Source organism: Anoplolepis gracilipes, chromosome 6, assembly GCF_047496725.1.
Source record: "Anoplolepis gracilipes chromosome 6, ASM4749672v1, whole genome shotgun sequence".
In the NCBI taxonomy this organism is placed as follows: domain Eukaryota; kingdom Metazoa; phylum Arthropoda; class Insecta; order Hymenoptera; family Formicidae; genus Anoplolepis; species Anoplolepis gracilipes.
The window spans coordinates 10,239,124-10,253,818 of NC_132975.1; the positions used below are offsets into that span (position 1 = coordinate 10,239,124).

At 27.8% G+C, this 14,695-nt stretch overlaps 2 protein-coding genes across 5 annotated transcripts in view; one reads left to right on the plus strand and one right to left on the minus strand.

Moving 5' to 3' along the window:
- Nucleotides 1-99: 99 nt before the first annotated feature.
- LOC140666436 (calcium/calmodulin-dependent protein kinase kinase 2) overlaps nt 100-14,695 on the minus strand; it is a 71,487-nt gene continuing 56,891 nt past the window's right edge. The window contains exons 8-10 of the mRNA XM_072893595.1: nt 9,323-9,685; nt 6,922-7,103; nt 100-6,366 (exon numbers count right to left, since the gene is read on the minus strand). Of these exons, the coding sequence (XP_072749696.1) occupies nt 6,312-6,366; nt 6,922-7,103; nt 9,323-9,685 (600 nt within the window). The 3' untranslated portion in view covers nt 100-6,311. The remainder of the gene's footprint in view (nt 6,367-6,921; nt 7,104-9,322; nt 9,686-14,695) is intronic.
- Nucleotides 11,449-14,695, plus strand: part of Impe3 (Ecdysone-inducible gene E3) — a 71,834-nt gene continuing 68,587 nt past the window's right edge. For all 4 annotated transcript variants that reach the window (XM_072893613.1, XM_072893611.1, XM_072893612.1 and 1 more), the window contains exon 1: nt 11,449-12,052. The gene's annotated coding sequence lies outside the window, so the exon portion shown is untranslated. The remainder of the gene's footprint in view (nt 12,053-14,695) is intronic.

Consider the following 14,695-nt stretch of genomic DNA (forward strand, 5'->3'; position numbering starts at 1 on the left):
ATCATTTTTTTATTACATGTATGTCATATTTTTTTTAACAGAATATTAATGGTAATTGTAAAAACAATGTGTATAGGGAAGAAATAAGACTCGTGAGGGTAGCTTTCTGCTTCTGACACAGTCAGAATGTGATTTATTTAACAAAACGGCAGAATGTACACGAGAGTAAAATATATTCATGTAGTATAAATTTACAATAAGAATTCCAACGAGCGCAACGAGTGGCAAACTTTTTACGCTTACCTATTTTTTATATTAATATTTAAAATTTTTTTTGTACAAGATTATGCGACCTAGTTACATATCTTCTTAATCAAGAATGGATCTTGTGTTTTATTTTTATGTGCTGAAACACTCAGATGTGTATGCAAGTGTAGTACGTTATAAAGAAAACAAAAAAAGAAAAAATGCAATTCTATAAAATTTCTTTTATTCAAATATGTATCAAATTAATTTACTAATCAGTTTTGACAGTTTTTTTTTGAACAACAGAATCTTTTGTTATAATTTAACAATCATTAATATATCAAATATAAGATTCATATGAAATCGGTCATGTGAAACACAATTGAGAAATGTGTTTGCTTATGAGGGTTTAACTATTACATATTCGATAATATGGAGATATAATGGAGATCCCATAATGTAGAGAGTAATGGATGAACGAATAAATGAATTTTTTATTATCTTCTGGAAGGTAAACATTTTTTAAGCGTATAAAATAATATAATATGTACATATGTATAAATAAAAATTAAAATACGTAATGTTAGTTCTAGAATATGTAGTTCTCAAAAGTGAATATTTAAAAATGCAAAGGGGAAAATAGAAAAAAATGAAAGAAAACTTTTGTTGAAAAGCAAATGTTGAAATATATCTATATCATGAAATCATATAGAAGGGAGATTATTAAACAATATTCGTACATATATTGTATAATATTTTAATTAGCAGAGAAGTAGCCATTGGGTGAGTTAAAGTGGTCTGTTAAAAATTTTACAGAGACTCTATATTGGATTAATGAAAGGCTAATACGCGAGGGAGAACAGTAGCACTCGAAGATAAATCACGAGAGATTTAATGGTTGAGTCGAGTTTTGCAAGGCAACTGACATTAATGGAAAGATAAAAAGAATTTATTACATAGACGAGTAATTACATTATTTCAGTTACTACTAAATGTGCCATAAGATTTTTTTCTTTTCATGACTAGTTTCGAAAAATTGATTGCAAATAGAAACGAATTCTGCGAAGAGAATTATTGTAGATAGCAAATATAGTAAGATAGTACAATTTTTTAAACAAAATACAATAGAGTATACAGAATTATTGTTTATTGGTATATCGTGTTCGATAGTTTAGGAATTTTGTGCGCGATAATCGCAGTATCGTGCAATCTATGTTAAAAATATTAAAGTTATATTATATTAACAATTCACTGTTTCACAAATATGTACATATACATATATGTACATAATTTAATTATATCTTAATTGTTTATAATAATTTATAATGTATAATAATTGAGGAAAGTTTAATATAGATTGCACGAGATTCTTAAGTTATACTGCGCGATTCTGTAAAATTGTAAATAGTGAATAACACACAACTCACCATTAAGCAAGTAATATTCTGTAAAATTTTGGATTTAACACTAGAGAGAATTGAAGCGTTTAATATCTAAGAGAGTGTTAAGAAAGTGAAAATTGTAAGTGTGTTTATTTGTTGAAATTCCTACAGATAAGATCTCTCTAGAGTCGAGAGCTTTTGAAAATTGACAACGAAAGGATTTCTCAGAGTGAGAGTAGAAATATCGAAATAATATTATGTGTATATATCGTGTATATTACAACTACAATATACACGTATATGTATCGAGTAATATATATTGATTGTCGAGTAAAATAAAATTTTCTATAAATCAGCTGTTAATGCCTTGGTTGAGCATCGTAAGAATTTTTGGTCGTGATATTATCAAGTGCAAAGATTCGTCATCTCTAAATCGTTCGAGAGTAATAGTATATTAAGTGTATTTAGCTGACATAAAGTGTGTATATACTATATTTTATTTTTTTACAATGAGATTAAGAAACAGCGAGATTTTTAGTGCGTATCTAATACAGGATACAAAATATCTTGTGCAATCTGTGATAAAGATAACGCAATGCGAAGTGAGACGCACTTGCGATTGTGTGTATGTATATATAATATGTATAATCGTTTAAATAACAATAATTATATACCCGTAACAATTCGGAAAATATCTACTGACAGCAAATTACATCAAAGTACATCTATTTATTAATTAATCTTTCTCTTATAAAAAAATTCTACAAGTTATTCTCACGAAAGAAAGAGAGAGAGAGAGAGAGAGTAAAAATTTATATTTATTTATGATAAAATAATATACAAATTTAAAAATTAAAAATTAGATACAATCTAATATAAAAATGTCAAAGGGATAAAAATGCAATGTATATAATATTTCAATTACAATTGTCAATTCATTTAACGATGTTAGATTAATAAATTATATTTTACTTAATATTATGTTAAAAGTTATAGATTTGTCGTTAAAGTAATTATAATATTACATGTAGCAATGAGCGTATTTGCAATCAGTAGACACTTATCCATATTTCTGGAAGGATTCCTAGATCCGCAATTGCATCGCTTTTTCAGTTATAGATACAACTGTCTAGATTTTGAAATATTAGACAGGCGTATCTAGAATCAATCACGCGACGATGCATTGCAAATCTTCATATGTGAGCTGCCAAGTATATATAAATATAATCTAGTAAATATAAATATATTAGGAAGTGTATGTATATTGTTTCTCCCATGGCGGTTAATTCGCCACTTTTTCATAAGGCTCGTTATCCCCTGGCCTATACAATAATATGGAGAATGCGTTGGTTCGCATAGACTCATGCTCTAAAATTGTTACGGTCAAATGAAAGTTTATGAAAACGCGAGTGCTGAATTGTATATTAGATAATTATCCTTATCGATTAATAAGTCCGTCGCAGTCTCCATGTGATATAATTGTATGCACGAAATAGATTGAGATGCGTGGGAGGTTCAAGATACACGATGCATCTCGAACCGCCTGTTGCGTGAGCTCTGAAATCTACTTCTTAAATTCATACATTTGTTTTATGGTCCCCCGTGTCTCAATAAGGTCCAATGAAATCACGAGTCTCTCTTTAGTCACCTTTTCTTGGTCGTTTGGCGCCGTTAACATACAATGGAAAATGAAATTAAAACTTTGAATATAATTTTTGTGAATTTAAATCACTTGTTAATCACTCATTCTTTAACGCCAAAGTCTTTATAATAAGAAACAATTCCAATTAAAATAGATTTTATTTTTAGTAAAGATCTTTATATGTAAAAAAATCTCTAAATTAACATTTTTTTATATTTCTCTTTTGTAAAGTACGTATAATTACCAGATATATATTTATAATAAAAAACAAATTCTATTTGAATGTGGAATAGAAAGCAAATTGTAAATTATGTTAAAGTTTATGTTAAAAATTTAAATAAAAAAATTTGTAGATATTTTAATTCATAAAGATATGTTAAAAATTTTATCTATAAAATTTTATATTGTTATATAAAGAAATAAATTTTTTTATTCGTATCTAATAATGAACCTAAAAAGAGCGTCGTTGTATCGCGGACTTTTATTTACGAGCCTATGTATTTAAAAAATATGAGTATCATACATATAAAATATGATTACAATATACGTACACCTTTACATCTATATACAACCTATACAACCTACGCGGCTTGTAAATCGGGACGAGTAAATTGCAAAAATTTGACATTTATATCGATGATAAAATCTCGGGTATATGAGCAGTTTTCTTGCCACGTGATTGCGGCAGAAAAAACATAGATGAAAACATATTGTTATATACAGAGGCTTACACACAATATTTATCACGACAGTTTTCAAAATACAATATATTTTCGTGAATATGTAAAACAACACGAGCGAACAGCGAAAGAATAATTTCGAAAATTGCAACCTGAGAGAAATCATTGCATTGCGCAAATGAGAGATCATTAAGTAATTAGATATAAAAAAAATAGATATAACAAATGATTTAAAATGGAAAAATATTATAAGATATATACAAATTAATATATAATTATATAAAGGTTTACTTCAAAATAAGTGTTAATATATATTATAATAAACAATTACATAATTTTTTGTATACATGATGTTACTTATATAACTATTACGTGTAACATGTTAATTAATTAAAAAATTTCATTGATTTTATTATTTTTATTTATAAAATAATATTATAATTTTAATGATTTCTCTCTGGAATTATTGGTTACAAGACATTCTTCCGGCTTGCATGAAAATTATAAATTAACCGTGCAGTTAAATAAAAATTACTCGTGTGCAAGAGGTCTCATTCACTTTTTGGGATAATTGTTAATTACTTTTTTTATTTATGTTTGCCAATCTAGCTTAGAAAAGAATTTGATTAGTTATAATCAGAAATATATATCACAATTGTCAGATAAAAAGAAAACTCTTTTTACGCATTTTAGGAATATTATTTTTATTTTAAATATTATTTTAAAATTTTGACGATAAATATACTTACGATAAGTATTCTAGTTTTTCAAATTTTGTTTTTAAATTGTAATTAAATATATTTCTTGTATTTTAATTAATTCTCACTTTGACATAATATTATTATGAAAGCTAGTATGTAGATTTTTATATTTGTAAATTTATATACTTATACTGTTTATTTTCTTACAGTATACACGTATATGTCTTTTTACAGAATCTATTACAAAATTCGTGTCGCGCGATGCAAACATGAAATATTCTGTCTTCTCATATCATTTTATTTAAGTTGACGTGAAGTTTGATAATCCGAACGTTGGTAAAATTGATATTTACTTTAGATTTTAACAATTCAATATCAAAACCGAATGTAATAACAAACAAAATAAACAAGATTTATAAAAAAAAATATTGTAAATATCACACTCGCGCGTACTTTGAACTTTTGGGCTTGACATTTTTTGTTACTGTGATAATATAAAAACAGAATATTTTTACGGTAAAGTTCTTTTTCTAATACTAGATCGGCAGAGTATAGGTATATAACGCTAAATCTTGAAATTATTTAAAAATACTTTTCTTATGATATTAATGGAATGTAAAATCCGGCGAGGCATACTTTCTTTCAAATTACCACATTAAATATATACATTATCCACTCGCTATCATTCACGATTTTATACACACACATGTGATTTTAACGCGATACAATTTATCGTAATCTATCACATGTGATGAAAGTGCCTATGTTTCAACTTACCGATTTAAATCGTAATTTACATCGCAAAATTCAATTTCTCGTTATATATAATAATTCAAAATTAGATAAATCACATTTTATATTATCTTGTTATACTCACACATTATTGAACAAAGTCGTGCATAAATATTTAATTGTTTTTTCAATCTCTGAGAAATTGTCATAATGATACGTATAGTACTCTTTTAATTTTTATTATTTATAAATTGCTTTCTTTTCTTATACAAATATTAATTATTTATAGGAGCTGTAGATAAAAAGCAACAAAAAGGAAAATAATATGATAATCAATCATTTAATTGCACTGTACGTTGTAGTCATTAAAATTTGCCAGATTTCATTACGTAGATAACATTGGCAGTCATAGCAAAATACACATAAATGTAATAATAGCTCTATCTCCTATATTTTTAAGATTTATATGATGAGCTATTTATGCGCGATCATTAATTATAAATGACACTCTTATGCATCATCAATTAACAACAATCAGAGATATGATCACTGACTTTATCATCATAATATAATATAGAATGTTCAATCGAATGATTATGTTTTTATTGTATAAAAATTTTGAGATCTAGCGGAGAAACATCTCCAACAACACTATAATTCACTTTTTTGTCTGCCTCGCCGGTTTGGAATTTCCTCATACAACGTAATTACTTTTATTAATTACGTTTATAACGTAAATAACTCATGGAGGTCTTACTTGCAAAACTAAAGGTAACGTTTCGTGATTCTAATGATAAAAGCAATGAGAGTACAAAAAATTGATAACGACGTTTCTCTGGAAGATTAATTTTTCGTTGGTTCGTTTGACGAATTCGTCTTTTGATGTCGCGGTCGCTGGATCGCGATCGATGATCATTTCCGTTTAACGTTGATCTGTCATCTAAAGATGTATTTCCTTTTTTTCGTGCTACTTCTATTGGCAATGTCACTACCTTCTCTCGGTTTCTGTTACTGGCGACAACGGATTTTCCACCGATACTTGTCTGCCAATATGCAATTTAATGAGATAATTTAAAAAACCAGGCAAACGCGGAAACGATATTAATGTGATATTGCTTTTTACTATCAATTGATTTATATCCCATCGTAAATAGTCAATGCGATTTATTCTTTCGATAAACAAAATAAAAATAAATTACGAATATTACGTGTAAAAAATTAATACAATTTAATGATTGTAACATGAGTATTAAATCTATGAAATATTTATGATTTTAGTCACAGTTTGAACAAACATGTAATTTCTTAAGTAAAGTATTAAATAATTTAAAAATCTATGAAGAAAAGCATTAATACGATTTATAAATTTGATTTGAATGATACATTTGGGATGCAAAGAACATTTATATATATTTCTACATTCAAATAGTAAAACTTAACTCTTTTCGAATATTTGTATTATCAATATCGACAAATATTGAGTGTGAATGAAATTTTGCTAAATAGAATTATTATATTTCATTGTATATATAAAGCATGAGAAAATTTTGAGAAATCGGATATGTTAATTATAAATGAAATATTTCTAAAAAATTTACCTGCCGCTGTGCCAATCATAAGAATCCGGCGCGGAATTGCTTCTTCCGGTCTCGTGAAAACGTTCTGTTTTCACGTCCCTTGTCACATTGTGTTGCGGTGAAGTTGATACGCATCTTTCTTGTCCGCTTACCGATAATTGCGTACCGTTGTTCGCCGTTCGTCGCTTAGGCAAGAATGGATTCTGAGGAGCAAAAATAATTGGCGTTTTATTTTTCTTGATTTTATACTCTGATAATTGCGAAATATATTGAATGTTGACCTTTCTTCGCGAAATTCGCGAAACGATTTCATAGTTAAAAAATAATTAAAATGTTAATTCGACTCAAAGATCAATTTCCTATAAGTATTTCAATGCACATGAATGAAGAAAAAAAGAATAAAAATTTTGATATCGAGAATGTTACAAGCTTGAATGTAATAAAAGGATTTCGTGATTAAAATCATCCAAAAATATGCTAATTATGATTACCTAATCTCATTCTCATTCTCAAGAGTGTACAAAGTAAAAATTCGAAAATATATATATATATGTATATATATATATATATATATATATATTATTATCGTAGAAATTATATATTATGCTTATCTGAATATAAAGTAGGTATAGTAACCACATTTTTTTTATTTAATAAAAGCAAATTTTATATCATTTTTTTTATCTTCGATAATCATAAATTCTTTATACGTTACTATTATTTTATTCATTAATTAAGCTATAATACATGATATATATAATCCAAATAAACTCATTGAAATAAAATTTTGTTTTAAATTAAAATTCTGCTAAATATCCAAAAACTCGATGTATTTTCATTCAACTATGTTTATTTTAAACGCATCAAATATCGTAAAAAATATTGTGTTTTTTATAATTAAAATAATAAAAAGAGGAAAAAATAAATAAAAATAAATCATAAATATAAATTCTTCTAAATGGATTCAGTTTTTACATTTAAATAAATATATAAAATATATAAATTAAAAAAAACTAGTGATAAGATTTCTATAATTATTTAGCTGAACGTTTATTATAAACAATCTTGGTATGTTTTGATCACTAAATTAAATGTTATGGTAAGTGTAATATTAGATGTGGTTAGTATGTGTGTGTGTGTCGCTATGTTGTTGCTAAATGGAATGTGTGATTGGCTGAATTTTCGTAATCTTAAAAATTAGAAAATTTTTATTAAATATATATTTTCAAGTTTTTAATAAAACATGTTTTCATCTTAGTTTTAATTTATCATGATAAAATAATCATGATGAAATCGTGCTACGAATATTACAATGCTATTTTAAATATATTATTTTTTACTAGAAATATATAATATAATAAATTTTTGTTAATAATATGATAAAATCTTCTTTTGATATAAATAAATTATAAGTCACAAGAATAATTGATGCATGTTAGATGTCATTTTAATTGTTATATTTAATTGTTTCCCGAAACAAAAGCCATGCTTTCTCTCTTCCTCTTCTCTTTTTACAAAGGCAAATAAAATACTACTAAAATCTGTGGTAATTTACAACATACATATAATGAGATATTTCTATCAATGTTGTTAAAGTATAGTCAAGCATTACTGAAGTAAGTACTATTGACATCTAGATATAGTATAAATAAAATTGTATGTAAAATAAAGCTCACCAACGCACTAATGTAATCTTATTAACGATCACTCTCTTTGATATTTGTTAACGCTTTCAGTAATTATTTCATTATTACTAAAAAGCATGATATATTGTATATGATCGGTGGATGAAATGTCATTATCAAATAATTTTATTTGTATTTTGTAAAATCTAAATGTGAAATACATCTACTGACATCTACTGACATTATTGACGCACCTGTCGAAACTGTCGTTATGTAATATTTACACGGGTACGCATCGTTATAGTAAAATTAAGCAGATACACATTAGAATATACTATTGCGACGTAATGCGAAAGCGATGATATAGTGAAACCTACTTTCTGATATCACAAACATTTCATTAACAAATTGCTCCTGAGTGAATTCACTCACGAGAGAATATGATTGCGTCATGGTATTATCAGAGTAATTTAGCAACGTAGCATGTAGCATTACGACTTTTTCAAAAAGAAAAGGAAGAATGCATTTTCCATTTCGATAAAAACATATATTTATTAATTTGGTGTTGGAGGGCGTTTAATCAATCCAATTGAAAATGTCGCAGGATTATGACAGAAAGTGAACACTGTTGTATTTTCAAAAATTCTATATTTGTATATATTTTTTACTATTTATTTTTATCTTATTATTTTTTATTATTCTATATTTTTTTCATAGTTCTCTCGCTATAATGCAATGTTAAACTTGTTTTCTTGATTTTGCCGATTTTTAGGATTAAATATACAGCTTTCACTCACCTGGAAACTATGCTGTTTCAGCATATTCTTGACCATAAGCAAGGTGCCGAGTCTTATTACTTCTTCCTCGGTGACGGTGACAGGTACGCGACAGTTATCAGCCTCGCTCGGCAGTGGTTCGGTTGCGCTATTAGTCAGCCACGAGTGCTCCTTCATCTCCGAAATCGTTATCCTGCTTTCCGGAATCTTATTCAGCATCCGTCCAATTAGATCGCGCATATCCAAAGACATGCGATTCGAAGGAAATACGAGCGGTTCATTACGAACGATTTCATGAATGGCTCTGCCATCGGAATCATTCCAGGGTAGGTGCCCAGCCACAAGTGCGTATAACGTAACTCCCATTGACCATACATCGCAGGGCTAGAATAAAAAAGTACTCGTGATTAATTTTTATTTATCAATTCGTTAAATAATTGTATAAAGTGAGATTTATCAAATAGAGCAATTCATTATTTTATAATTTAAAAATTATTTGATACATGTATTACTTATAGAAATGTTGAATTTAAAATGTTTGCTGATATATCATTAAATTATAAAATATTCTAAAATAACGTTAATATATAAGTATTTCAATAATGATAAATAACATGTTAATACCCTTTATCTAACAATAAATTATACATAATTGATTTGATAACAAAATCTGCTCGATCAGTCGAACAGTATAAATAAATTTATATTGACGGCATGTAATGTCAATTTAATTTCAAAGCGTAATATTCTGATTCTATATTGTTATCTAATTATTATTATAATATTTAATTATTGTTTGAATAAATGATTTGTATGCCAATGCAGCACCAAAAGCTAGTAAGTCGTGATCAAAAGTTTACTGATGAGAGCAAAATGCAAAAATGTCGTAAGTACATTTAGGTGTCATTAAATAATAATATCATTTGTACAATGTAACACGCGAATTTAAGCTTGTACAGTGTGTGGGTTGTACGGTGGATTGTATGATCGGATTATTCGAAAAGATCACGTTGTAATATTAATTTATTGTTTGCCATCGCGCGTTATAATATAACAGGTTTCCTTCTTGTAATATTGAGTTAATTTTTTAATAACAGCATGACATTTTACTTTGAAATTAAAACATGAGGTTTCTGCTTTTCTAAAATGTACTTTTAATAATGGCAAAAATATATGAGATTGCTGTTGTTTGCTATCGCGTATTATAATGTATGTAACAGGTTTTCTCTTTGTAATATTGAATTAATTTTTTAATAACAGCGTAACATTTCGCTTCGACAAAATTAAAAATAAAGTTTTTTGCTTGTTTAAAATGTACTTTTAATGGGAAAAATATATGAGATTGTCATTTTACTTTTAAAATACTGATGATTCTTTTTACAAACATTTAGTTTGGTGGAACATGAAACAATGGAAATGGATTATGAATACCGAAAGACATTTTAATTATAATCGCGTGAATTATTACGTTATTTCTTGCATTATTTATTAAGCATATTATTTATTAATATTTAGTTATAAATTTTTCGAATATTGTAACGTATGATGCACGTGCACATACACAATATATGAAATATAAAAATTGTTAATAAATAATTGGTAATAAAATGCTTTATTACAGATTATTCTATTTAATAGGAACATTGTAATATATTAATACTTTTATTAATATAATCGTGTTATTGTGTGAAAAATTTTCAAACTGAATGTGGCTGTTATATCACGTGACCAAATTTCGTGACGTTATTTTTTATGTACTTCATGTTGTATGTCGTTGTCGAGTACGCAGACGAGTCAGGTTCGCCTCGTGTTCTCACGTCTTTAATCGAATCAATTTTGTGTACGGATAAATGTCGGGAGTGCCGAATCTAATAACGTGCAATTATATGTGATCTCGGTGAAACTATATTAACTGATTCGCGAAATCATGTGAGTGAAATTTTCGGTATACGTCTTCCCTTGATATACGTAATCGGCGTCGACTCCTCGTTCTGTCTGTACCAGATGTTTGCATGCAGATATCAAATATTTTGAAGTCGATCAAGAGTTCGTTTGCAAACGGAATTTTCGAGTACTAACAGAATTATTGAGCAAAATTTAACCATGCGTAGTAGTTAGAATAAAAGCAAATGCTTTCAAAAAATTTTCTCTTTCTATTCGCCTTATTCTAATTGAGAAAGATTAATTGAAAGTTATCACTCTGCTTAATATAAATTTCTTGTTTTCTTACAGATTGTTCTATCATAATAATCGTAATATCAATGTTCGCGTTATTATTTTTCAATCGTCTCAATCTCTCTCTATCTCTCTCTTTCTGTAAGGAATTTTTGCGCGACCTTGGGCCATCACGTGATCGAATTTAGGCGCGCACGTAGCGCTGTTTACTTCACTTACGCGTCGTCGGTGCGCGGATGAGTCATGTTCGTCTCGCGCTCCCGCGTCCGTCCTTTATCTGTCCCGAGCAAATTTCGTGTACGAACGAGTATCGGGAATGTCGAGTGTGATAAACGGGCGATCGTACGTAAGCTTGCTGTGTTAATCGATCTGCGACATCGTGATGAGAGCGTTTTTCGGTAATCGAAGTCGACATCCGTTGTTCCGCGTCGAATCGGCCTTTGAAGGATACCGTTTTTTTTCTACGTATATCGTGTTGTTCGTTCGTTTGATGAGCTTGAAGACTATCGAGGAACACCGAGGAACACTGGGGGAACATGGAAAAACATCGAGGGATCGGTAGATTGATTGAGGCAGGTTAGGTTATCACATTTTTTACTCGCGCGCACGTGTCTATATGTGTGTGTGTGTATGTGTGCACTTGTTGTGTACCATATGATATAAAAAGCTACTATGTATCGACTATATATATTGGTTTCAAGAAAGAGAAAGAAAGTTGTGTATTATTATATATTTTTACATGTAATTTATATATATATATTTTTATATATGTTCTTATATGTATTTTATATTTTTATATTCATATATATTTTTGATTTGTTTCCTATACGTCAAAGTAAAGAAAATAGCCATCTTGCCTCTCTTTCTTTTTATATGCACATGTACATTTACTACGGTAGTCGATCCGCTAGTTCCTGGAACTTCGTGCCGGATGACATGAGACGTGTCGCACATGTGCATCTGTAGACGATCATACGTATTATTCAATTCTCTTGTTGAATACGATATTCAGATGTATTTCTCGATATCCAACTAGACGAGATCGAACGAAAAAAGAACGTTTACGCGCGATATTATTCACGATTATAATCGAATGTCGAAAATGTTGTATAAATGTACAGGTAATCGTTTTAGTATTTAGTTATTGATTAATACGCGAATGCGATTGATTATAGCGTTAATGTACTGAGAAATATCGAGGTATTATTGGATAAATTAAGCCAAATGATTACAGCTGTTCATCTATGAAATGTCGATAATAGTATGTATTTTCCTATCGTCTACTCTCTGAATTTTGTACAACGGAGTTTAATGTAACAAAATAATACTTTCTTTTTTTTTTTTTTTTTTTTTTTTTTTTTGCGTGATCTTAAAATTTCTTTAAGTTGTCTAGAGTTGTCAAAAAGAAAATGGAAAATTTAGACAGAGTTTTTAAATCAGTTTCAAAATTTATTTATTGCAAAGAATAATAACATTTATAATAAAAAGTTATTATCATTATTAGATTTCACGAGAATTTTAAATATAATTAGTAAAATAATTTTAGTCATTTTTAATTTTGTGTTTTCTAAGTATTTTACTTGCTAATTAAATCAATTAATAATTTATTTTTATATACATATGCATATACATTAATTATATAAATTCTCTCTCTGTGACTAGTTTTATAAAAAAGTAATTTATCAGGAAAAAAATATGCAGAAAATTTGTTTATCTAATATCGAAACTCATCAACAACTATAATATTTAAATGAGAAATGCTTTTGAAAGATAGTTATGCCACTAGTGAATAATGATATTTGGAAACCGTTAATCAAAGTGCAGCTTAATGCATTGCAATTATCACAGACCAGAATATGGAATACAATGTATTTTAACATAGTATAGTTAGTATGCTTCATTTGCGGAAGTCATGTTGTGTGAAACGCCGATGGCGAAAGTTCCGTAATAATGCGATGTCAACACATTAATTACAGGAACGATTAATTTAATAGCGTCTAGAGTCTATGAGAAACGTTATCAATGACGACGCAAAGACATCACGTGTTTTCCGCATAAGACGAGAAGGATAAATTATAAAATTCTTAGCGTAAAATTCACGGTAAAATCTTTCTATTATTTCGCGTTTATCAAAAAAAAACTGAAATACTTTTTATGATGTTAGCAATATGCAAAAAATGTGTTCTTTTTAAACGATTTATAATATTTTGAATTTTTTTCCACGCGTATGTCAATTTTTAGTATGTAAAAAATAATTGATTTTTCTTTTACAATTTCCTGTATTTTGACTGAATTCCGTCTTTGAAATAAAAGATTATTAGCTATTTTATTTTACAAAAATCTCTCTTTGTGTGTATTATATCATCCGTAAAACAATCTGTAAATGTCAAGCTTCTATGTTTATTAGATCCACAAAGAAAATATTTCTTATCTATAAAAAGCTTATGGGAGTCTAGCCGCAGAGATAAACACGTCCATGAACTTTATATTCTGTGACATTTAAAAATTATCCTTAGTCGGCTAGAAATAGGTGTATGCGTATCAGATCTTTAAATATTAAATTTTATACTATTTTTTTCTCATTTAGATTGTATGTTGTATTATTATTATTCTGTAATAATCCAAATGTTTTTACGCGTTACAGCAGCTCTGAATTAATTTTCTGAATTAAAGAAATATGAAGGTTTCGAGCAAAACATGCATGAAACTACTTCGAGAAGGCTCGGAATTTGTAGTACATCGCTCGCACGTTTATATCCCTTAATTAAACAAACTTGCTAACCGCTAAATTAGACTATAACTATTAAGTTTGACTTATGAGGAAATTTCTATAACGTTAAAATATAATTTATACGATAAATGAATGTATGTTGATTCGTGAATATTACGTGTTTTTACACACTCTTTACTTTGCACTTTTACAATTAAGATAATATTTTTGTTACAATAAATGAATAAAGTTTATTTTTGCACTATGCAAAAATCCTAAATTTATACATTTGTTTCATATAAGATGTTGTTAAAATAAAATTTGCATGCATATTGTAGATTAATTAAATAATAATATTTTCTTATTTATCTATATTCTTGAAGTTTGCTTCGCTTTGTTAAGTTTTTATTAAAGTTTTTTCGTTAAACATTTAATTTTTACTTTATTTTTACTATTTTAATTTAGTGCTTTAATTTTTATGGAGTGCTTTACTCTCATTACTTCTATTA